Raw genomic sequence first — 23,912 nt, 5'->3', positions numbered from 1 at the left:
TATTTGTTGAGAAATTTCTGTCTGGGTCTTACCCTCTTGCTTGAGGGTGTCAATGATGGCCTTCTTGACATCTGTCAGGTCGCTAGTCTTACCCATGATGGGGGTTTTGAGTAATGAACCAGGCAGGGAGTTTATAAAAGCCTCAGGTATCTTTTGCATGTGTTTAGAGTTAATTAGCTGATTCAGAAGATTAGGGTAATAGGTCGTTTAGAGAACCTTTTCTTGATATGCTAATTTATTGAGACAGGTTTTTTGGGTTATCAGGAGTTGTATGCCAAAATCATCAGTATTAAAAGAATAAAAGACTTGACAAATTTCAGTTGGTGGATAATGAATCTATAATATATGAAAGTTTAATTGTAATCATTACATTATGGTAAATAATGAAATTTAACACTATATGCTAATTTTTTGAGAAGGACCTGTATAGACTGATGCGCACTCAGTGACTGGAGTAATGCTGCTGCCCCTGATTTATATAGACTGATGCACTCTCAGTAACTGGAGTAATGCTGCTGCCCCTGATTACATATAGACTGATGCACTCTCAGTAACTGGAGTAATGCTGCTGCCCCTGATTACATATAGACTGATGCACTCTCAGTAACTGGAGTAATGCTGCTGCCCCTGCACTCACTGGGGGCAATAGAGAGTGTTGCACGCACAGTGACTGGTGTAATGCTGCCACCCCTGGTTATTACTTTGGTTTATAGAGATAATTTTACTTTCTTTATTTGGAATGCTTAAGTTGACAGTTTATTAAAAAAAATATTAATTTCCTTTCTGAATATTAGTTGATATTTCTGGTAATTACAACCTTTCTGTATTCACCTTAATTTTCAGCTATTTTACGTGGATTGTTTAATTCATACTCTTACCGTTTTTTTGTTTCTGGTCTATCCCTTTTAAGAAAAAAAGAAACGTTATAAAACTTTATTATTTGAGTCTGTAGTTTTTGCACACATGTATGTGATCCTGGAGATCATATGATCAATCATATGGCTAATACAGTAATCCACTCTGTTTCTGCCATCAATCCATAAGTGGTTATGAAAATAGACAGGACGGAGAGCGTGAAAAAGATAAGATCCCGGCAGCCGCTGACCATGAAATTGCAATCATGAAATGCGAGGTATTTTGAAAAAAAAAAACAACAACAATATCTCCTTTAATTTTTCACCCTTTAACTGCACTCTGTCCTGCAAATCAGAAAACAGTAAAATTCCTTTTATCCAGAATTCGATAATCTGGATCTTTCATTACAAACTCCATTTTATCTGTAAACAGATTTGGATTATTTTGCAGAATTTAAAGTGCTAGAAGTGCAATGTTTCAACTCCTTTGGATGGCGGTGGAGTTGGCGCCCACTGAGGTCTAATTTTACACATTTTTACTAGTTGTGTCCAAATCCTGGAGAAAATCGTCCAATTATTATTCTTATTGATTCTGTCGGGTCATCAGCAGTTTACATATCCACCACAAGATGGCGCCACTGAAACATCGCTGCATAGAGCGGAGGTCTTGAGGTCCCCTCTGATATCAATCCAAACAGTCCAGAGTTCCCAGGTCTCCCTACTGTATCCCCGGCGGATTACTGGAGTCCTCTGGTAATCCATAGGAAAACTGAATGTGTCGTCCGAAAGACAGAATTTCAGCTCCGTGGGCGAGACAGCAGGTCCAGAGCTGTATACAGGAATGTACAGGGTTAACATGGACATGTAGAACATCAACACTAATAACTTTATTGCATTGGACAATCCTCTGTGAGCTAAACAACCCAGACTGACACATTGTACCAGATATGTATGTGCAGCTGCGGATTAGCTCACAGAGCATTGTTCACACCGGACACAATGTTTCCACTTCTCTGTTCTGCCTCTGAATGGAAACAGCAGCGTTCACATACAATGACAGCAAACAGAGATCTTGAAAACGACTACTAACATAACTGTTACACGTCATGGTGCAGTTTGCGATTTTTCAGGATCTCTGCTTGCTGTCAGTAAACGGAGTAATCTTCGTAGTATCTAGAAGCAGAAAACCCTCCATAGAGCGAACGCATCTCACAGCTGGAGCTTTGCTACTAATGTATCCAGTGAAACCAAAACAAAAAAGTCCTAAGTAGCCAAATAGCACAAAAAGGACTAAAAACACAATGTCTGAGTATAATATAAAAATAAGTAATTTTTATTAATAATTCACACAATCAATTTTAATATAATGTTAAAGTGAAAAAATCTTCCAGATGTAATGGAATGGATAAATACACATGACATCACATACACCTAGGTATATAAACAATATCCCAATATAGTCCACACCTACACTGCTGCATCTAGAAAGTTACCATATAAAACTACCAACAAAAAGGCAGCCTACAAAAAGAAGTCCAGCAAGAAAACCGGTGCTGACAAGAGGAGGCAGAATAAATATCACCTACACGTGTATATGCTAAATACCGCCATTCCTCATGAAAATACACCGATAGATCAAACGCTGTAAAATAATGGCAGCCAAAAAAAACAGGTGGGCAAACTGGTGGTAACTTACACTTAGGAGTGATGTCCGTGTGTCCGTTCCTACGCAGTCCGTTTGGCTGCCATTAGCTTGAGAAAGCTAACAGATCGCTGGAGCGAAACGTGCGTTGGGGATCTCGCCTAACATTATCCATCTCTCTACCTGGGTAAGAGGAACTATCGGAGATTATCTGTACTGCGCGCTTTACGCTGGTGGCATTTACATTACTGGCAGTCTGGTAGATCTCTTTGTAGTATGCCCTGGACTTTGGATCGCTTCTAGGATAGGACTATTCAGCGTTACTTTGGCTGCTATCCTTGACCTCATATGCACTTTTGTGAGGCTTACATTGACCCATTGTCCATATAGGCACACGGTTGTTCCTCTGCTTTACTAGCACATTACATTACTCCTTGGATAGGATGGGGTATAGGGATGGTCTTTAGTGTCCTTATTTTATTTCATGTGTGTACTTGTCAGTGTGTGTTTTTCAGTGTCTTAATAAAAATTTGGTATTTTTTTAAACTTGTTATCTGTAAGCTCCTTTGTTCTCCTGTATGAAATTATTTGTTACAATGTATCAGTGCAGATAAATGATTCTCTTCAAGCCAGAAAGGATTGTACAGACTGGATACAACTGTAGCAAACCATCAGCAGTGAGAAGGACAGACTTCAGGCAGAGTATAGCAACAAGAATTTTCCAAATCACTGACTGCAAACAGGAATCTTAAAAATGCCTAGAGACTGAAATACACAGCTACGCCGCCTGTGCTCTGCCCACGTCAGCAGAGCGTGCAGAGACTGGTGTAAAATGCCACAATCACATTGCGCTGCTAAAAAATGTTACCATTTTTTTAAAAGTGTTTTATGTGATAAATCTTCCATAAACAGTTTGATGAATCGGCCTCAAAGTTTCTGCATCTAATGTTCTACCACCACTTTTACTCACCAGGTAAAGTGTGAAGACGCCATAAAAAAAGAGAATTATCCCGACCAACACGTACAGCGCGGTGTAGTACACAGACGGGATATACACCACCACAAAGTACAGGTTAATAACGATGATCAATGCAGTGAGGAGAATGGCGATTACTTTACTGACTCTGCAGAGACAAAAGGCACAAAGATCAGAAAAGATAGATAGTATGCAGTTATCTAATATATCCACACCAGCAGAATAGTGAGCGCAGCTCTGGAGTATAATACAGGAGGTAACTCAGGATCAGTAATGTAATGTATGTACACAGTGACTGCACCAGCAGAATAGTGAGTGCAGCTCTGGGGTATAATACAGGATGTAACTCAGGATCAGTAATGTAATGTATGTACACAGTGACTGCACCAGCAGAATAGTGAGTGCAGCTCTGGAGTATAATACAGGATGTAACTCAGGATCAGTAATGTATGTACACAGTGACTGCACCAGCAGAATAGTGAGTGCAGCTCTGGAGTATAATACAGGATGTAACTCAGGATCAGTAATGTAATGTATGTACACAGTGACTGCACCAGCAGAATAGTGAGTGCAGCTCTGGAGTATAATACAGGATGTAACTCAGGATCAGTAATGTAATGTATGTACACAGTGACTGCACCAGCAGAATAGTGAGTGCAGCTCTGGAGTGTAATACAGGATGTAACTCAGGATCAGTAATGTAATGTATGTACACAGTGACTGCACCAGCAGAATAGTGAGTGCAGCTCTGGAGTATAATACAGGATGTAACTCAGGATCAGTAATGTATGTACACAGTGACTGCACCAGCAGAATAGTGAGTGCAGCTCTGGAGTATAATACAGGATGTAACTCAGGATCAGTAATGTAATGTATGTACACAGTGACTGCACCAGCAGAATAGTGAGTGCAGCTCTGGAGTATAATACAGGATGTAACTCAGGATCAGTAATGTAATGTATGTACACAGTGAATAGTGAGTGCAGCTCTGGAGTGTAATACTCAAGATGAGTACAGGAAATATAAGGAATATTGTGTAATCTGAGGTTTTAGACTGATTTTCTTCTTAGATTGTTGCACATTCATGTTTCTGTTAAATCCACATGATACTTACATGCCATTGGTGAAATCGTGCATCAGGGGGCGCATGCTGGTGAATGTCAATATCGGGAGCAGAGCAAATGGGAGCTAGAAAACAATAGGTGAAAACAATGACGCGTTGTCCATCAGCTCCAGCTCCACCGCTCCGGTCTCCTGCCTGCCTCTGCTTACTTTCCTGCAGCGATGACATCACGTACAGCCACACAGCTGCTGCAGCCAATCGCTGGTCTCATGCGCTGTATGCGGGCACACTGATTGGCTGGATGTATCTGATGTCATCGCTGCAGGGAATTAAGCAGAATGTCAGGAATTGCAGCAGCGGCAGAGCTGCAGGATAACACTGGATACATCTAGGGATAATATTACAGCGGCGCGAGGCATTAAGTGCCTCAATATCCGGTGATGTCACAAACTAGAATATTCTGATTTTACCAAGATGCTTTGTAGAACGTTAAGCAAATCGTTCATTTTCGACAGGTACGAGATATCTTGAAACAAGGCCACAAATATGGTGGGTATGATGGCGCAGGACCTGGTGAAAAGGACTCGGTAGAAACGGGACCACTTCAGGTTCAAGAATCCCTGGATATAATAAAAAAGTGTAGGGTATAAGTGCGAAGATGGAGAAGAAGCAATAATGACCTCACATCATACCGGACGTAACGCAAAGGGCAAAATCTGCAGAAGAATCTGTATGGAACAGCGGGCATTTCCTTCACCTTTCTAAGATATTTGTCATTCGGTTTCTTCTTATTTTCTAGATCTCTACTTGCTGTCAGTGAATAGGAACAATCCAGATTGCATCCAGCAAATGAAAACCTAAACAGATCTAATACTTTTCTGTGGTTTTGCTGCAATTCACTGCAGTGTAGATAACAATACCCTTCACTCTGCCCATCAGTGGTGGTCCTGAGGGTGGGATTGCACTTGGATCTTGAAGATAGTCCATCAGTGCTAAGCCCCTTTAAGTCACAAAAATAACACGTAGGGGACAGGTACAGACGACCAATATATTCACCTCCATCACGAACTGCCCGGCGTATGTCCCAGTCATCGTGGAGCTCTGCCCAGCCGCCAAGATGCCCACTGCCCAGATGTAGAGGGCGGCAGGACCAAAGAAGCAGCCGAGAATAATGCCCTGTGCAGAGGGAGAGGCGGCATCAGAGGGGGCACAATGGGAACAGTGAACATATATATATTTATAGTGATCAGCATAAATAAGTACACCCCAACTTATTTGTCAAAAAATATATATTTTCATTTCAGATTCGACATTTTCTATTGGAAAACAAACAAAATACTCCCACAAATGTCGGTCACTGATTGAATAATAATATAATAATAATAATTTTTATTTATATAGCGCCAACATATTCCGCAGCGCTTTACAAATTATAGAGGGGACTTGTACAGACAATAGACATTACAGCATAACAGAAATCACAGTTCACAACAGATACCAGGAGGAGTGAGGGTCCTGCTGCTCGCAAGCTACAAACTATGAGGAAAAGGGGAGACACGAGAGGTGGATGGTAACAATTGCTTTAGTTATTCGGACCGGCCATAGTGTAAGGCTCGGGTGTTCATGTAAAGCTGCATGAACCGGTTATCAGCCTAAGTATGTAGCAGTACAGACACAGAGGGCTAATAACTGCAGAAAGTGAATGAGAACATGATGCGAGGAACCTGATTGTTTTTTTTTTTTTTATAAATAGGCCACACAGGGATCGTTAGGTTAATGCATTGAGCAGGGGCTGGCTGGCACTTTTCAGCCTGGGGGGCAATCACAAGGCAGTGGCCCTTCAGTTGCGGTGGCCCTCCTTTTTCCTGCTTACCTCTGGCCATTGCATTAAAGCAGCCTACATAACAGGCTTTAAAAACATGCTGGTACAGAGATATGGAAACAGAACTGAGCTTGCTGCATAGATATGGGAGCAGAACTGAGCTTTCTCCAGAGACAAGGGAGCAGAACAGAGCTTACTACAGAGATATGGGAGCAGAACGGAGCTTACTACAGAGATATGGGAGCAGAACGGAGCTTACTACAGAGATATGGGAGCAGAACGGAGCTTACTACAGACATATGGGAGCAGAACAGAGCTTACCACAGACATATGGGAGCAGAACAGAGCTTACAACAGAGATATGGGAGCAGAACGGAGCTTACTACAGAGATATGGGAGCAGAACAGAGCTTACTATGAGATATGGGAGCAGAACAGAGCTTACTATGAGATATGGGAGCAGAACGGAGCTTACTACAGACATATGGGAGCAGAACAGAGCTTACCACAGACATATGGGAGCAGAACAGAGCTTACTACAGAGATATGGGAGCAGAACGGAGCTTACTACAGAGATATGGGAGCAGAACAGAGCTTACTATGAGATATGGGAGCAGAACAGAGCTTACTATGAGATATGGGAGCAGAACAGAGCTTACTACAGAGATATGGGAGCAGAACCGAGCTTACTACAGAGATATGGGAGCAGAACCGAGCTTACTACAGACATATGGGAGCAGAACAGAGCTTACTACAGAGATATGGGAGCAGAACGGAGCTTACTATGAGATATGGGAGCAGAACTGATCTTACTCCAGAGATAAGTGAGCAGAACAGAGCTTACTACAGAGATATGGGAGCAGAACAGAGGTTACTACAGAGATATGGGAGCAGAACAGAGCTTACTATGAGATATGGGAGCAGAACAGAGCTTACTACAGAGATATGGGAGCAGAACAGAGCTTACTATGAGATATGGGAGCAGAACTGATCTTACTCCAGAGATAAGGGAGCAGAACAGAACTTACTACAGAGATATGGGAGCAGAACGGAGCTTACTACAGACATATGGGAGCAGAACGGAGCTTACTATGAGATATGGGAGCAGAACTGATCTTACTCCAGAGATAAGTGAGCAGAACAGAGCTTACTACAGAGATATGGGAGCAGAATGGAGCTTACTACAGACATATGGGAGCAGAACAGAGCTTACTACAGAGATATGGGAGCAGAACCGAGTTTACTCCAGAGATAAGGGAGCAGAACAGAGCTTACTACAGAGATATTGGAGCAGAACGGAGCTTAAGGCCCCTTCACATTAAGCGATGCTGCAGCGATACCGACAACGATTCGGATCGCTGCAGCGTCGCTGTTTGGTCGCTGGAGAGCTGTCACACAGACAGCTCTCCAGCGACCAACGATGCCGGTAACCAGGGTAAACATCGGGTAACTAAGCGCAGGACCGCGCTTAGTAACCCGATGTTTACCCTGGTTACCATGCTAAAAGTAAAAAAAAACAAACACTAGATACTTACCTACCGCTGTCTGTCCTCCAGCGCTGCGCTCTGCTTCTCTGCTCTCCTCCTGTACTGGCTGTGAGCCGGAAAGCAGAGTGGTGACGTCACCGCTCTGCTTTCCGGCTCACAGCCAGTACAGGAGGAGTGCAGAGCACAGCGCTGGAGGACAGACAGCGTTAGGTAAGTATCTAGTGTTTGGTTTTTTTTTTACTTTTAGCATGGTATCCAGGGTAAACATCGGGTTACTAAGCGCGGCCCTGCGCTTAGTTACCCGATGTTTACCCTGGTTACCAGTGAAGACATCGCTGGATCGGTGTCACACACGCCGATCCAGCGATGTCAGCAGGAGTCCAGCGACGAAATAAAGTTCTGGACTTTCCTCAGCGACCAACGAGCTCCCAGCAGGGGCCTGATCGTTGGTCGCTGTCACACATAACGATTTCATTAACGATATCGTTGCTACGTCACAAATAGCAACGATATCGTTAACAATATCGTTATGTGTGAAGGTACCTTTACTACAGACATATGGGAGCAGAACAGAGGTTACTACAGAGATATGGGAGCAGAACAGAGCTTACTATGAGATATGGGAGCAGAACAGAGCTTACTACAGAGATATGGGAGCAGAACAGAGCTTACTATGAGATATGGGAGCAGAACAGAGCTTACTACAGAGATATGGGAGCAGAACAGAGCTTACTATGAGATATGGGAGCAGAACAGAGCTTACTATGAGATATGGGAGCAGAACTGATCTTACTCCAGAGATAAGGGAGCAGAACAGAACTTACTACAGAGATATGGGAGCAGAACAGAGCTTACTATGAGATATGGGAGCAGAACTGATCTTACTCCAGAGATATGGGAGCAGAACGGAGCTTACTCCAGAGATATGGGAGCAGAACGGAGCTTACTACAGACATATGGGAACAGAACGGAGCTTACTACAGAGCAGTGGCGTAACTACAAAAGTTATGGGCCCCGCTGCGAACTGTCAAATGGGGTCCCCCCATGCCAAAATATATAGATGAATTAGAAATGGCGACACACGCAAACGTCATCTGCATTAGTGATACATGCACCATTACATAATTAGTTGTAGGCTGGGTTCACAAGAGTGAAGTTTACATTCTGTATACACACCACAACCTCCAGCCTAGCGGAGGGTATCCCTCCTGTAAACCCAGCATGACGGGGTCAACCCCTTATAAATGGAAGTGTGCTCCTCTAAACCATGTAATCACTGCCAATCCTCCAACCGTAAGTGGTGAATTTCCAGAGCTGGGAAATGGGAGCTCAATATTAGAACACGTCAACTTTAGTTCCCATCTCGCCTCAAGGAAGTATGGTAGACAGATGTGATAAGACTATTAGAAAAACTACTGCCACACACACAGCAGTACATACTGGCAGAAGTGTGAGGGCATTAGTGCCTGTGTATGGACATGTTAGTGCCTCTTAGCTTCTGGCAATGTTTTACCTCAGCTCACATTTGGGCCATACCATTGTAAAACAGGTAGACACATTTACCCACTGACCCTACTATTCATAAGGAACTGCTGTCTACCCCTTAGTTGCCACTGTATATAGTCAGGGTGGGAATGTGGGCTACAGAACAACACAGGGCGATGACACTGCTACCTGAACCCTTCAGCTCCCTACTATGTGCAGGGAGTAAAACCAGTACAAAGTATGGCGGCCTCCCTGCAGAGCTGTCCAGGGCCGTACTGGAACAAAAAAGGAGCAATGCCACACAAACCCCACCAGCCCACAGACTATAACACTCCCCGACACCCGATCAGTGGATTTTCCTATACTGTGTTGTGTTCTTCAACGCTCCTCTTAAAGGCGTTATTGGAAGAGCTATGTTTGAATGCCGTCGCAGTGCGCACGATTGATCGCTTCTTTAGAGCGCCGGTTCTCGAGATCATGGGGGTCCCAGCGTTCGGACCCCAGCAACTACAAAGTTCTCGGGAAAGGGAATTACTTGGTATAATCCATTTAAATGTGTTTTCCAATATCTAATATATAATTGCCTAGAATACTACTTCCTGCAATTTGTGCCAACTTCCTGTCCGGAGCTAATGTCCGGAGCTAATGTCCGGAGCTAATGTCCGAAGCTAATGTCCGGAGCTAATGTCCGAAGCTAATGTCCGGAGATAATGTCCGGAGCTAATGTCCGGAGCTAATGTCCGAAGCTAATGTCCGGAGATAATGTCCGGAGCTAATGTCCGGAGCTAATGTCCGGAGCTAATGTCCGGAGCTAATGTCCGGAGATAAGTGACGTCAACAGTGTCCAGTGTCTGATTGGTTGCCGCCTGCTGCGAGCGACCAATCAGAAACGTGCCGTACTGTGACACACTCCGCCCGCCATTTTGGTGTGATTTTTGAATTTTTACCTCACAGCAAGTTTCTACTGCGTGGAGGCGGGCCCAGTGACGTTGCTCTTCAAGCTCCTGCCGAATTTCGTCAAAAAAATGATAATACCATTTACCAAAACTATATATATTTAGTTGTGAAGTGGTTCAGTGACATTTTCACACCAATTTTGAACTTTTGTTTGGTGTTTTCTCCATATACTGCCTATTATTCACTGACTGTTATACTGAGAGACTGCCGTTTATTAACCTCTTCTTTGCCACATTGGGTATATTGCTCTATTATTTGCCACATAAGGACATTGTCCATTATTGCCCAGCAATTTCTCTGCAATATAAACTGCCTATTTATTAATATCTGCATTCCTGCAAAGAACTATTGCCTATTTTTAACTGGCTATTTTCCTACTACCTGACATTGTTCTTAAGCAAAGAACCGTTGTTGTGGCATTTGCCACAACACGCAAAGTTGTCGTCTGATGTCTTTCATCCCTCCCCTCATAAGCATGTTCATGGATCCTGTGTAACTGTACCTTAAATAACAAGAATTGTCAAGAGCTGGTGAGTGCAGCCATTTTTTGTTCTTTCTTACTATTATTTATTAATTGTATTATTTTTACATTTGAATAAATAAAGTATATATGGATTCTAGACTCCCGATTCTTTAGAATCGGGCTGCCATCTAGTCTAATATATAATTGCCTAGAATACTACTTCCTGCAATTTGTGCCAACTTCCGTGGCTTTGTCCGGAGCTAATGTCCGGAGCTAATGTCCGGAGCTAATGTCCGGAGATTAATTGCCTAGAATACTACTTCCTGCAATTTGTGCCAACTTCCGTGGCTTTGTCCGGAGCTAATGTCCGGAGCTAATGTGCGGAGCTAATGTCCGGAGCTAATGTCCGGAGCTAATGTCCGGAGATAATGTCCGGAGCTAATGTGCGGAGATAATGTGCGGAGATAATGTCCGGAGCTAATGTCCGGAGCTAATGTCCGGAGCTAATGTCCGGAGATAATGTCCGGAGCTAATGTCCGGAGCTAATGTGCGGAGATAATGTGCGGAGATAATGTCCGGAGCTAATGTCCGGAGCTAATGTGCGGAGCTAATGTGCGGAGCTAATGTCCGGAGCTAATGTCCGGAGATAATGTCCGGAGATAATGTCCGGAGCTAATGTGCGGAGATAATGTGCGGAGATAATGTCCGGAGCTAATGTCCGGAGCTAATGTCCGGAGCTAATGTCCGGAGCTAATGTCCGGAGATAATGTCCGGAGCTAATGTCCGGAGCTAATGTGCGGAGATAATGTGCGGAGATAATGTCCGGAGCTAATGTCCGGAGCTAATGTCCGGAGCTAATGTGCGGAGCTAATGTCCGGAGCTAATGTCCGGAGATAATGTCCGGAGCTAATGTGCGGAGCTAATGTCCGGAGCTAATGTCCGGAGATAATGTCCGGAGATAATGTCCGGAGCTAATGTGCGGAGCTAATGTCCGGAGATAAGTGACGTCAACAGTGTCCAGTGTCTGATTGGTTGCCGCCTGCTGCGAGCGACCAATCAGAAACGTGCCGTACTGTGACACACTCCGCCCGCCATTTTGGTGTGATTTTTGAATTTTTACCTCACAGCAAGTTTCTACTGCGTGGAGGCGGGCCCAGTGACGTTGCTCTTCAAGCTCCTGCCGAATTTCAAGTATATATGTATTCTAGACTCCCGATTCTTTAGGATCGGGCTGCCATCTAGTATATATATATTTTATTTTCCCATAGTATTCCTGAAAATAATAAACCAATATTAACCCTCCCAAAGACCAATGTCGCCTACCCGAGAACAGGACAGGAGGAGTGGTACTGTGCAGTGTATATATACACAGGAGGAGTGGTACTGTGCAGTGTATATATACAGGACAAGAGGAGTGGTACTGTGCATTGTATATATACAGGACAGGAGGAGTGGTACTGTGCATTGTATATATACAGGACAGGAGGAGTGGTACTGTGCAGTGTATATATACAGGACAGGAGGAGCGGTACTGTGCATTGTATATATACAGGACAGGAGGAGTGGTACTGTGCAGTGTATATATACAGGACAGGAGGAGTGGTACTGTGCAGTGTATATATACAGGAGGAGTGGTACTGTGCAGTGTATATATACAGGACAGGAGGAGTGGTACTGTGCAGTGTATATATACAGGACAGGAGGAGTGGTACTGTGCATTGTATATATACAGGACAGGAGTGGTACTGTGCATTGTATATATACAGGACAGGAGGAGTGGTACTGTGCAGTGTATATATACAGGACAGGAGGAGTGGTACTGTGCAGTGTATATATACAGGACAGGAGGAGTGGTACTGTGCATTGTATATATACAGGACAGGAGTGGTACTGTGCAGTGTATATATACAGGACAGGAGGAGTGGTACTGTGCAGTGTATATATACAGGACAGGAGGAGTGGTACTGTGCATTGTATATATACAGGACAGGAGGAGTGGTACTGTGCAGTGTATATATACAGGACAGGAGGAGTGGTACTGTGCAGTGTATATATACAGGAGGAGTGGTACTGTGCAGTGTATATATACAGGACAGGAGGAGTGGTACTGTGCATTGTATATATACAGGACAGGAGGAGTGGTACTGTGCAGTGTATATATACAGGACAGGAGGAGTGGTACTGTGCAGTGTATATATACAGGACAGGAGGAGTGGTACTGTGCAGTGTATATATACAGGACAGGAGGAGTGGTACTGTGCAGTGTATATATACAGGACAAGAGGAGTGGTACTGTGCATTGTATATATACAGGACAGGAGGAGTGGTACTGTGCATTGTATATATACAGGACAGGAGGAGTGGTACTGTGCAGTGTATATATACAGGACAGGAGGAGTGGTACTGTGCATTGTATATATACAGGACAGGAGAAGTGGTACTGTGCATTGTATATATACAGGACAGGAGGAGTGGTACTGTGCAGTGTATATATACAGGACAGGAGGAGTGGTACTGTGCATTGTATATATACAGGACAGGAGGAGTGGTACTGTGCAGTGTGTATATACAGGAGGAGTGGTACTGTGCAGTGTGTATATACAGGAGGAGTGGTACTGTGCAGTGTATATATACAGGAGGAGTGGTACTGTGCAGTGTATATATACAGGAGGAGTGGTACTGTGCAGTGTATATATACAGGAGGAGTGGTACTGTGCAGTGTATATATACAGGAGGAGTGGTACTGTGCAGTGTATATATACAGGAGGAGTGGTACTGTGCAGTGTATATATACAGGAGGAGTGGTACTGTGCAGTGTATATATACAGGAGGAGTGGTACTGTGCAGTGTATATATACAGGAGGAGTGGTACTGTGCAGTGTATATATACAGGAGGAGTGGTACTGTGCAGTGTATATATACAGGAGGAGTGGTACTGTGCAGTGTATATATACAGGAGGAGGGTACTGTGCAGTGTATATACAGGAGGAGGGTACTGTGCAGTGTATATACAGGAGGAGTGGTACTGTGCAGTGTATATATACAGGACAGGAGGAGTGGTACTGTGCAGTGTATATATACAGGAGGAGTGGTACTGTGCAGTGTATATATATACAGGAGGAGCGGTACTGTGCAGTGTATATATACAGGACAGGAGGAGCGGTACTGTGCAGTGTATATATACAGGACAGGAGGAGCGGTACTGTGCAGTGTATATATACAGGACAGGAGGAGCGGTACTGTGCAGTGTATATATACAGGAGGAGCGGTACTGTGCAGTGTATATATACAGGACAGGAGGAGTGGTACTGTGCAGTGTATATATACAGAAGTGGTACTGTGCAGTGTATATATACAGCAGGAGTGGTACTGTGCAGTGTATATATACAGGACAGGAGGAGTGGTACTGTGCAGTGTATATATACAGGACAGGAGGAGTGGTACTGTGCAGTGTATATATACAGGACAGGAGGAGTGGTACTGTGCAGTGTATATATACAGGACAGGAGGAGTGGTACTGTGCAGTGTATATATACAGGACAGGAGGAGTGGTACTGTGCAGTGTATATATACAGGAGGAGTGGTACTGTGCAGTGTATATATACAGGAAGAGTGGTACTGTGCAGTGTATATATACAGGACAGGAGGAGTGGTACTGTGCAGTGTATATATACAGGACAGGAGGAGCGGTACTGTGCAGTGTATATATACAGGACAGGAGGAGCGGTACTGTGCAGTGTATATATACAGGACAGGAGGAGCGGTACTGTGCAGTGTATATATACAGGACAGGAGGAGCGGTACTGTGCAGTGTATATATACAGGACAGGAGGAGCGGTACTGTGCAGTGTATATATACAGGAGGAGCGGTACTGTGCAGTGTATATATACAGGACAGGAGGAGTGGTACTGTGCAGTGTATATATACAGAAGTGGTACTGTGCAGTGTATATATACAGCAGGAGTGGTACTGTGCAGTGTATATATACAGGACAGGAGGAGTGGCACTGTGTGGTGTATATATACAGGACAGGAGGAGTGGTACTGTGCAGTGTATATATACAGGACAGGAGGAGTGGCACTGTGTGGTGTATATATACAGGACAGGAGGAGCGGTACTGTGCAGTGTATATATACAGGACAGGAGGAGTGGTACTGTGCAGTGTATATATACAGGACAGGAGGAGTGGTACTGTGCAGTGTATATATACAGGAGGAGTGGTACTGTGCAGTGTATATATACAGGAAGAGTGGTACTGTGCAGTGTATATATACAGGACAGGAGGAGTGGTACTGTGCAGTGTATATATACAGGACAGGAGGAGCGGTACTGTGCAGTGTATATATACAGGACAGGAGGAGCGGTACTGTGCAGTGTATATATACAGGACAGGAGGAGCGGTACTGTGCAGTGTATATATACAGGACAGGAGGAGCGGTACTGTGCAGTGTATATATACAGGACAGGAGGAGCGGTACTGTGCAGTGTATATATACAGGAGGAGCGGTACTGTGCAGTGTATATATACAGGACAGGAGGAGTGGTACTGTGCAGTGTATATATACAGAAGTGGTACTGTGCAGTGTATATATACAGCAGGAGTGGTACTGTGCAGTGTATATATACAGGACAGGAGGAGTGGCACTGTGTGGTGTATATATACAGGACAGGAGGAGTGGTACTGTGCAGTGTATATATACAGGACAGGAGGAGTGGTACTGTGCAGTGTATATATACAGGACAGGAGGAGTGGTACTGTGCAGTGTATATATACAGGACAGGAGGAGTGGTACTGTGCAGTGTATATATACAGGAGGAGTGGTACTGTGCAGTGTATATATACAGGAGGAGTGGTACTGTGCAGTGTATATATACAGGACAGGAGGAGTGGTACTGTGCAGTGTATATATACAGGAGGAGTGGTACTGTGCAGTGTATATATACAGGACAGGAGGAGTGGTACTGTGCAGTGTATATATACAGGACAGGAGGAGTGGTACTGTGCAGTGTATATATACAGGACAGGAGGAGTGGTACTGTGCAGTGTATATATACAGGACAGGAGGAGTGGTACTGTGCAGTGTATATATACAGGACAGGAGGAGTGGTACTGTGCAGTGTATATATACAGGACAGGAGGAGTGGTACTGTGCAGTGTATATATACAGGACAGGAGGAGTGGTACTGTGCAGTGTATATATACAGGACAGGAGGAGTGGTACTGTGCAGTGTATATATACAGGACAGGAGGAGTGGTACTGTGCGGTGTATATATACAGGATAGGAGGAGTGGCACTGTGCGGTGTACATACACAGATACTTAGATTTACGCCACGCAGGCTATATACAGTATATAAAACTGAGCAGCACCAAATATTTAAGGGCTTGTCCACTACTAGGACAACCCCTAAATGTTCGGCCCCGATAAATTAATAAAGCCTATACTCACCTCCTGTGCCAGCGCCGTTCCCACAGAGGCTGTGATGTGGTGTTGTGACACGTGATGCCCGGAACCAATCAGTGCTGGTGTCACTGTCTCAATCTTCACACAATCTGAACATGAAGAGGACGTCCGGGATCAAGCAGCTCACCCTGCACGTCCTCTTCATGTTCAGTTTGTCTGAAGGCGAAGACAGTGACACCAGCACTGATTGGTTCCGGGCATCACGTGTCATAACACCACATCACAGCCTCTGTGGGAACGGCGCTGGCACGGCAGGTGAGTATAGGTTTTATTAATTTATCGCGGCCGAACATTTAGTTTAAGACGAGGTTGTCATAGTGGGAGACAATCCTTTTAAGCAGTGGACTCTTTATTAGCCCATATTCTCGGCCATATTCTCGGAGTCCACCGCACACACACAGGGAACCGTGGAATTACTGGGGCTCTGACCTGTCGCAAAATGCCTCCTCCAGCAACGACCCTGAGACCCCCCTTCACTGCACCCAGTAAGCAATAAGACGCATGGATTATAAGAAGCACCACCATTTTATTAAAAAATATTTTTTTCTTATTTTTCTCCTCAAAATTTGGGGTGCGTCTTATAATCCGGAGCGTCTTATAATCCAACAATTACGTGTATATATATATATGTATCCAAAAACGAGGCAGCACTCCATAGTTCAATATAAAAACGTGCAGGGTTTAATTTACCCACATATTCTGGCAACGTTTCAGCTCACAATGAGCTTTTCTCAAGCCTTGAGAAAAGCTCATTGTGAGCTGAAACGTTGCCAGAATATGTGGGTAAATTAAACCCTGCACGTTTTTATATTGAACTATGGAGTGCTGCCTCGTTTATGGATACTTGCAATTGTGGATGATCGCTGGACTGATTGTCTTGGGGCCCTGCACCTGAAGATAAGTATTTCTGTGCTGTTCCCTTTTTCTACTCGCTATATATATATATATATATATATATATATATATATATATATATATATATATATATATATATATACACATATATATACACACACACATACATGCACGCACACACGTAGACACACACACACATACACACACATACAGACACTCACACACATATCTATATATATACATACATAGACACGCATACATACATGCATGCACACACACAGACACACACATATACACATACATAGACACACATACATACATGCACGCACACACACACACATAGACACACACACACACATACGGTATATATATACATACATACACATACATACATGCACGCGCGCATACACACACATACATAGACACACACACTCACTCACACATTATATAGGTGAAACCGCGACTGCGGTATGTACATTATATAGCTGATACCACTGTGTGTAATATACTGCGACCGCTATGTATAGCCCATAAAGGCCAGACGCTGTGTGTGTACAAATGTGTGTGTGTGTGTGTCTGTGTATGTATATACATATATACACACACACACACACGCACATAAACACTGCGGCTGACCTATATGGCCTATACACAGCGGTCGCAGTGTATTACACACAGTGGTATCACCTATATAATGTACGTACCGCAGTTTCACCTATATAATGTATATACAACAGTATACAATATACATTAGACAGGTCAAACTGCAAATGCTGCATATACTTACAAAAGGTTTCATCTTGGTTCTCACCTGAGATAATGGAGGATGAGGAGGGTCCACTGTCCAGCCGGCATCGGAGGTGCTAAGGACGTGGGGCAGATGCTGGCCGGGGATTGGTGAGGAGAGCGCTGTTCTCTGATGCTGGTTCTGGCCAGGGTCAGACACGGTGAGGCTCAGGTGTCTCTGCGTGCAGTGGTGGCCTTTTCAAACCTTTGCACAGGCCCTGGTGCGTGCGCTCTCCTGTTTGCCTTCACTGACAAAAGCTGCAGCCGTGTACGCAAGCACAAATGAGGGCTGTGCTCATGTGGGCCGCCACGGCCTTGGTCAGCGCGTTCACCAAGAGAGCACGCACCAGGGCCTGTGCAGAGGATTTAGAGGGCCGGCGGCCCATTTTGTAGCTCTGCGTGCTTAGGGGCCCCTTAGCACTCCCGGCCCCGCTGCAACCTCTGTAGTTACGTCCCTGATAGTGGTATATACCATAGGCACAGATATGCAATATTATATACACTGGATGGATCAATCCTGCACCTGGCCCTGGCCATACATGCACTGTATATATACAGGGCCATGTATATAGCATGTGATGTCTGGTCACCAGCATCAGGCTTGATCACTCCAGTGCTGGATTCTGTAGACAGTCTGTGCTCACTCTCGGTATAGGGAGATTTATTGCAGGAGGCTGAACTTTCCTGCAGTCTGGTAACCCTGGAGCCGATGACCTGGCACTGACAGGGTGAAAGTTCAGACTCCTGCAATAAATCTGTGAGCATCAGCAGAGCGGCCACTGATACTATAGAGACCGGCCCTGGACTTATCGGGAGGTGAGCAGCAGCGTTCACCTCCTCACCGCACAGAGCTGAAGGTACTCACTGATGTCTGGGCCATCCACATGCAGATCTCCAGCAGTTACATGCAGCAGTGTTCCTCTACCTCTGGAGCCGGCCGCACACAGGGAGCAGGGGGCGTGTCTGCAGCTCCACTGTGAGGCAGCTGCCAGGACATAGAGAACACAGCGCCGGCCACCAGCAGCCCGAATCAGCTGCTTGGTGACCGGCCCGGGGGGCACATGCCCCTTTTCCACCCGGCCCAGCCCGCACCTGGCATTGAGGCGGTAGGCCAGTCTGAACAAATGAGTTTTTAGGGTACGCTTAAAACTGTGGGGATTGGGGATTAATCGTATTAACCTAGGTAGTGCATTCCAAAGAATCGGTGCAGCACGTGTAAAGTCTTGGAGACGGGAGTGGGAGGTTCTGATTATTGAGGATGCTAACCTGAGGTCATTAGCGGAGCGGAGGGCACGGGTAGGGTGGTAGACTGATACCAGGGAGGAGATGTAGGGTGGTGCTGAGCCATGGAGTGCTTTGTGGATGAGGGTAGTAGTTTTGTACTGGATTCTGGAGTGGATGGGTAGCCAGTGTAATGACTGGCACAGGGTAGAGGCATCGGTGTATCGGTTGGTGAGGAATATGATCCTGGCAGCAGCATTCAGGACAGATTGGAGCGGGGAAAGTTTGGTAAGAGGGAGGCCGATTAGTAGAGAGTTACAATAGTCCAGACGAGAATGAATAAGTGAAACAGTAAGAGTTTTTGCAGAGTCGAAAGTAAGAAAAGGGCGAATTCTAGAAATGTTTTTGAGATGCAGGTAAGAAGAGCGAGCCAGTGATCGGATGTGGGGGGTGAATGAAAGGTCAGAATCAAGGATGACCCCAAGGCAGCGGGCATGTTGCTTTGGAGTAATGGTGGAACCGCACACGGAGATGGCAATGTCAGGCAAAGGTAGGTTAGTAGAGGGAGAGAACACGAGGAGTTCAGTTTTTGACAGGTTAAGTTTCAGATAGAGGGAGGACATGATGTTAGAGACAGCGGTAAGACAATCACTGGTGTTTTCTAAAAAGGTCGGTGTGATATCAGGAGAAGAAGTGTATAATTGGGTGTCGTCAGCATAGAGATGGTACTGGAAACCAAAGCTACTGATTGTTTGTCCAATAGGGGCAGTATACAACGAGAAGAGGAGGGGGCCTAGGACTGATCCTTGAGGAACCCCAACAGTAAGGGGAAGGTGAGAGGAGGAGGAACCAGCAAAACATACAGTGAAGGATCGGTCAGAGAGATAGGAGGAGAACCAGGAGAGAACGGTGTCCTTGAGGCCGATGGAGCGGAGCATAGTGAGGAGGAGCTGATGATCCACAGTATCGAATGCTGCAGAGAGATCCAAGAGAATTAGCATGGAGTAGTGACCATTAGATTTAGCTGTTAGTAGGTCATTAGAGACTTTAGTGAGGGCAGTTTCAGTAGAGTGTAGAGAGCGGAAGCCAGATTGAAGAGGGTCGAGAAGAGAGTTATCTGAGAGATAGCGGGTAAGACGGGAGTGGACCAGGCGTTCGAGGAGTTTAGAGATGAAGGGAAGATTAGAGACAGGTCTATAATTAGCGGCACAGTTTTGATCGAGGGATGGTTTTTTAAGTAATGGATGTATGATGGCATGCTTAAATGAGGAGGGAAAAATACCGGAAGTGAGGGAAAGGTTGAATATTTTTGTTAGGTGAGAGGTGACAGCCGGGGAAAGGGACTGGAGGAGATGTGACGGAATGGGGTCACTGGTGCAAGTGGTCGGGCGAGAAGATGCAAGGAGCCTGCTTACTTCTTCTTCTGTAACTGCTTCAAAGTCAGAGAGTGAACTAGATGCAGTGGGGGAGGGAGGACAGTGCATGGTATGAAGAGATTGGGAGATGATTTCCTGTCGAATGTGGTCAATTTTTTCTTTGAAGTAATTGGCCAGATCGTCAGCACGGAGATCCGTGGTTGGGGCCTGCTCTCTTGGGTTGAGTAGGGACTGGAACGTGTCAAAGAAACGTTTAGGGTTATTGGACAGCGAGGTGATGAGGGTGTTGAAGTAGGTTTGTTTGGAGAGGTGAAGGGCAGAATTGTATGTCTTTAGCATGAACTTATAATGGATGAAATCTTCGGGTAGATTAGATTTTCTCCACAGACGTTCTGCGCACCTGGAGCACGGCTGCAGGAAACGTGTTTGCAGCGTGTGCCATGGTTGTTGCCGTCTATGCCGAGTTGTTTTATGTATAGGAGGAGCAGCTTCATCCAGAGCACTTTGCAGGGTTTCATTGTAATGCTTCAGAGCAGAGTCAGGACATGAGATGGAGGAGATTGGGGCCAATGAGGACTGCAAGTTCTTCATAAGTTTCTGGGTGTTAATGGCCTGTATGTTTCTATAAGTGTGGAAAGTGGGGGTGACCTGAGCAGGATGGCAGTTCTTGATAGAGAATGAAAGAAGGTTGTGGTCAGAGAGCGGGAGAGGGGAGTTTGTGAAATCATCCACTGAGCAAAGCCGGGAGAAGACCAAGTCAAGGGAGTTTCCATCTTCATGTGTTGGAGAGTTAGTATGCTGCGAGAGGCCGAAAGAGGAGGATAGCGATAAAAGGTGAGAAGCAGATGGGGAGAGGGGAGAGGCAATGGGGATGTTGAAATCACCCATGATAAGGGTGGGGGTGTCACAGGAGAGAAAGTGTGGAAGCCAGGTGGCAAAGTGATCAAGGAACTTATGAGAGGGGCCGGAAGGACGATACACCACCGCCACTCGCATGGAGAAGGGGACGTAGAGTCTGACCACATGGACCTCAAAGGAAGGGAAGACAAGTGAGGGTACTTGGGGAATAACTTGGAAGGTACATTTGGGTGAAAGGAGCAGACCAACGCCTCCACCTGCTCTGTTGTCTGATCTTGGGGTATGAGAAAAGTGTAGTCCACCATATGAAAGAGCAGCAGCAGCAGTGGTGTCTGACTGCTGGATCCAGGTTTCAGCAAGAGCCAGGAGATTAAGAGAATTCGAAAGGAAGAAGTCATGAATGAAGGAGAGTTTATTACACACAGAGCGAGAATTCCAAAGGGCACAATTCAAAGAGACAGAAGGCATGCAGGGAATATTAATAAGGTTAGAGGGGTTTCTGGGTGTAGCAATTGGGAGGTTTGACTGGCTATAACATGGGGGGCCGGGGTTTGGAGAGATGTCTCCAGCGACTAGGAGAAGGAGGATCGAAAGAGAGAGCAGATGGTTAAGTGATTTGTGAGAGCGTCTCTTGTGTTGGATGGTGGGACTGAATGGATCTGTGCTGTTAAGCAATGTGAATAGAGCATGAGTGCTATACATAGGAGAGGCAAGGACAGAGGGGCCGATATGGATGGAGTGTAGAGAGTTAATGCAAGGGCGGTGAATGTGAGTGAATGCGGCAGTCAGGATATAGATTATACAAATAAATATGGTGAGTATTTGTGCTGTTTCAAGTGTATATGGATTAGATTTAGATTGTCTTACCTGTCTCCTGCCCAACTGCCATGTTATAACTGCCGAGTACTTAGAAAAAAAAGTACTTTGAATAAAAAAAAACACGAATAACAGTGCACGAATGCACCCCTGCACGAATCCCCAAGCTAAATCTACATTTATAGAAGGCTAGCCCTTAGATCTCTCTTTTTTTTTTGGGGGGGGGGGGTTAAAGCTCGTTAGCAAATCAATCTAACTCAGTTGAGACAACAGGACACAATAAATGTAGTGATCAGATAAACAAATGTCCAGGTCTACATGGATCATAGACCACTTTGAAACAGTTATGTGATCTCTCTGAGTAAGGACATGCAAAAGTGAGTTAAATATCTATAAACACAAACAAACGCATAATAGGATGACTAACATATATAGATACATGCAGGATTCAATGCCGAAGATAGAATGACTCAGATACCATCCAAGCTGCTTGCTGTCAGGGACTGGAGCAATAGACATGCAGGATATTTCAGCTCAGAGAATGAATGATATGTTTACCATCCAAGCTGCTTGCTGTCAGGGACTGGAGCAATAGACATGCAGGATATTTCAGCTCAGAGAATGAATGATATGTTTACCATCCAAGCTGCTTGCTGTCAGGGACTGGAGCAATAGACATGCAGGATATAAGACAAGATTTAGTAATTTGCACCCCCCCAAAAAAAAAGTTATTTTTAAAACATATTCATTCAAGAACTCGTTGCAAAAATGAGTGCACCTCAATGAAAGCATTAGACACAAAGCTAAAGTTTAGACTACAACATTCGAATTAACAAGAATTCAATGACAGGAAAGTCTAATTCTTTATTAGGCAGATAACAAGCAGGTGACTGAAAGAGGGCGATACTTAAAGAAAACCCCTTCCCACTTCATGCTGTAAGCAATGGCACCACATGGAAGAGAAATGTCACAAGAGCTGAGAAAGAAAACTATTTATTTTCAGAAGAAAGATGAAGGATTCAAGAAGATCAGCAAAGCTTTACTTATGAATGTGAATACTGGAGCAAAAGTGATACAAAATGTAACAAAGATGGAAAATTGCAACATTTGACAGAGACATCCAGGCGACCACAGAAGTTACCATCTAAACAGGAGCGAATACTGAACTGGACTGAGTGTTTCCCATGACCCAATATGCAGAGAAATGGTATGCACAGGCACAAAAAAGCCGCCTACAATGTGCCAGAGCCCATACTGAAAAACATGGAGATAATGTTTGAAGAGTCAAGTTGTCATCACTCTGCCCGCGGCATCCAGGCTCTAGAAGAGATCGTTTTTCAAGAATTGGAAAAGATCGATGTTTGTAGTATGTCGCCAGCTTGTCTAGAAGACTCGGTGCCGTCCTTACAAATCATGGTGGTCATACAATACACTAGATGCAGAGTTTTATGAGGGGTGTACTACACTGTCCATCAACTAATTTGATTAAAACTGAAGATTTTGTAATTCAAAGTTTTATTATTCACCTTACTGTCCTGTTATGGGGTAAAAAAATGTTCTATGAAACTAAGTCTTGTCGAAAGTTTAGAAAGTATTTGGAAACCTAATGTTTGCCATCAAGTTACTAGATTGCAATATCCCATATGTTTGTGCAGATCTGGATGTGAATTGTGCAGTTATTTTCCACTTACCCCTGTATAAATGTCCACCGTTAAAGTATCGTTATCATTTGGGAACACACCGGCATGTGGGCTGCTACTATTCAGACAGACTTCATACTGGAAAAC

The 23,912-nt window shown here is 44.7% G+C and overlaps 1 protein-coding gene across 1 annotated transcript in view; it reads right to left on the bottom strand.

The window, feature by feature from the left end:
* Nucleotides 1–919: 919 nt before the first annotated feature.
* Nucleotides 920–23,912, bottom strand: part of SLC11A1 (solute carrier family 11 member 1) — a 51,086-nt gene continuing 28,093 nt past the window's right edge. The window contains exons 10-15 of the mRNA XM_069732716.1: nucleotides 23,817–23,903; nucleotides 5,592–5,711; nucleotides 5,006–5,155; nucleotides 4,587–4,660; nucleotides 3,467–3,620; nucleotides 920–1,683 (exon numbers count right to left, since the gene is read on the bottom strand). Of these exons, the coding sequence (XP_069588817.1) occupies nucleotides 1,573–1,683; nucleotides 3,467–3,620; nucleotides 4,587–4,660; nucleotides 5,006–5,155; nucleotides 5,592–5,711; nucleotides 23,817–23,903 (696 nt within the window). The 3' untranslated portion in view covers nucleotides 920–1,572. The remainder of the gene's footprint in view (nucleotides 1,684–3,466; nucleotides 3,621–4,586; nucleotides 4,661–5,005; nucleotides 5,156–5,591; nucleotides 5,712–23,816; nucleotides 23,904–23,912) is intronic.

Source organism: Ranitomeya imitator, chromosome 7 (assembly GCF_032444005.1).
Source record: "Ranitomeya imitator isolate aRanImi1 chromosome 7, aRanImi1.pri, whole genome shotgun sequence".
NCBI lineage: Eukaryota > Metazoa > Chordata > Amphibia > Anura > Dendrobatidae > Ranitomeya > Ranitomeya imitator.
The sequence above is the reverse complement of the archived record's forward strand: the minus strand, read 5'-3'. Positions and strand labels throughout refer to the sequence as shown.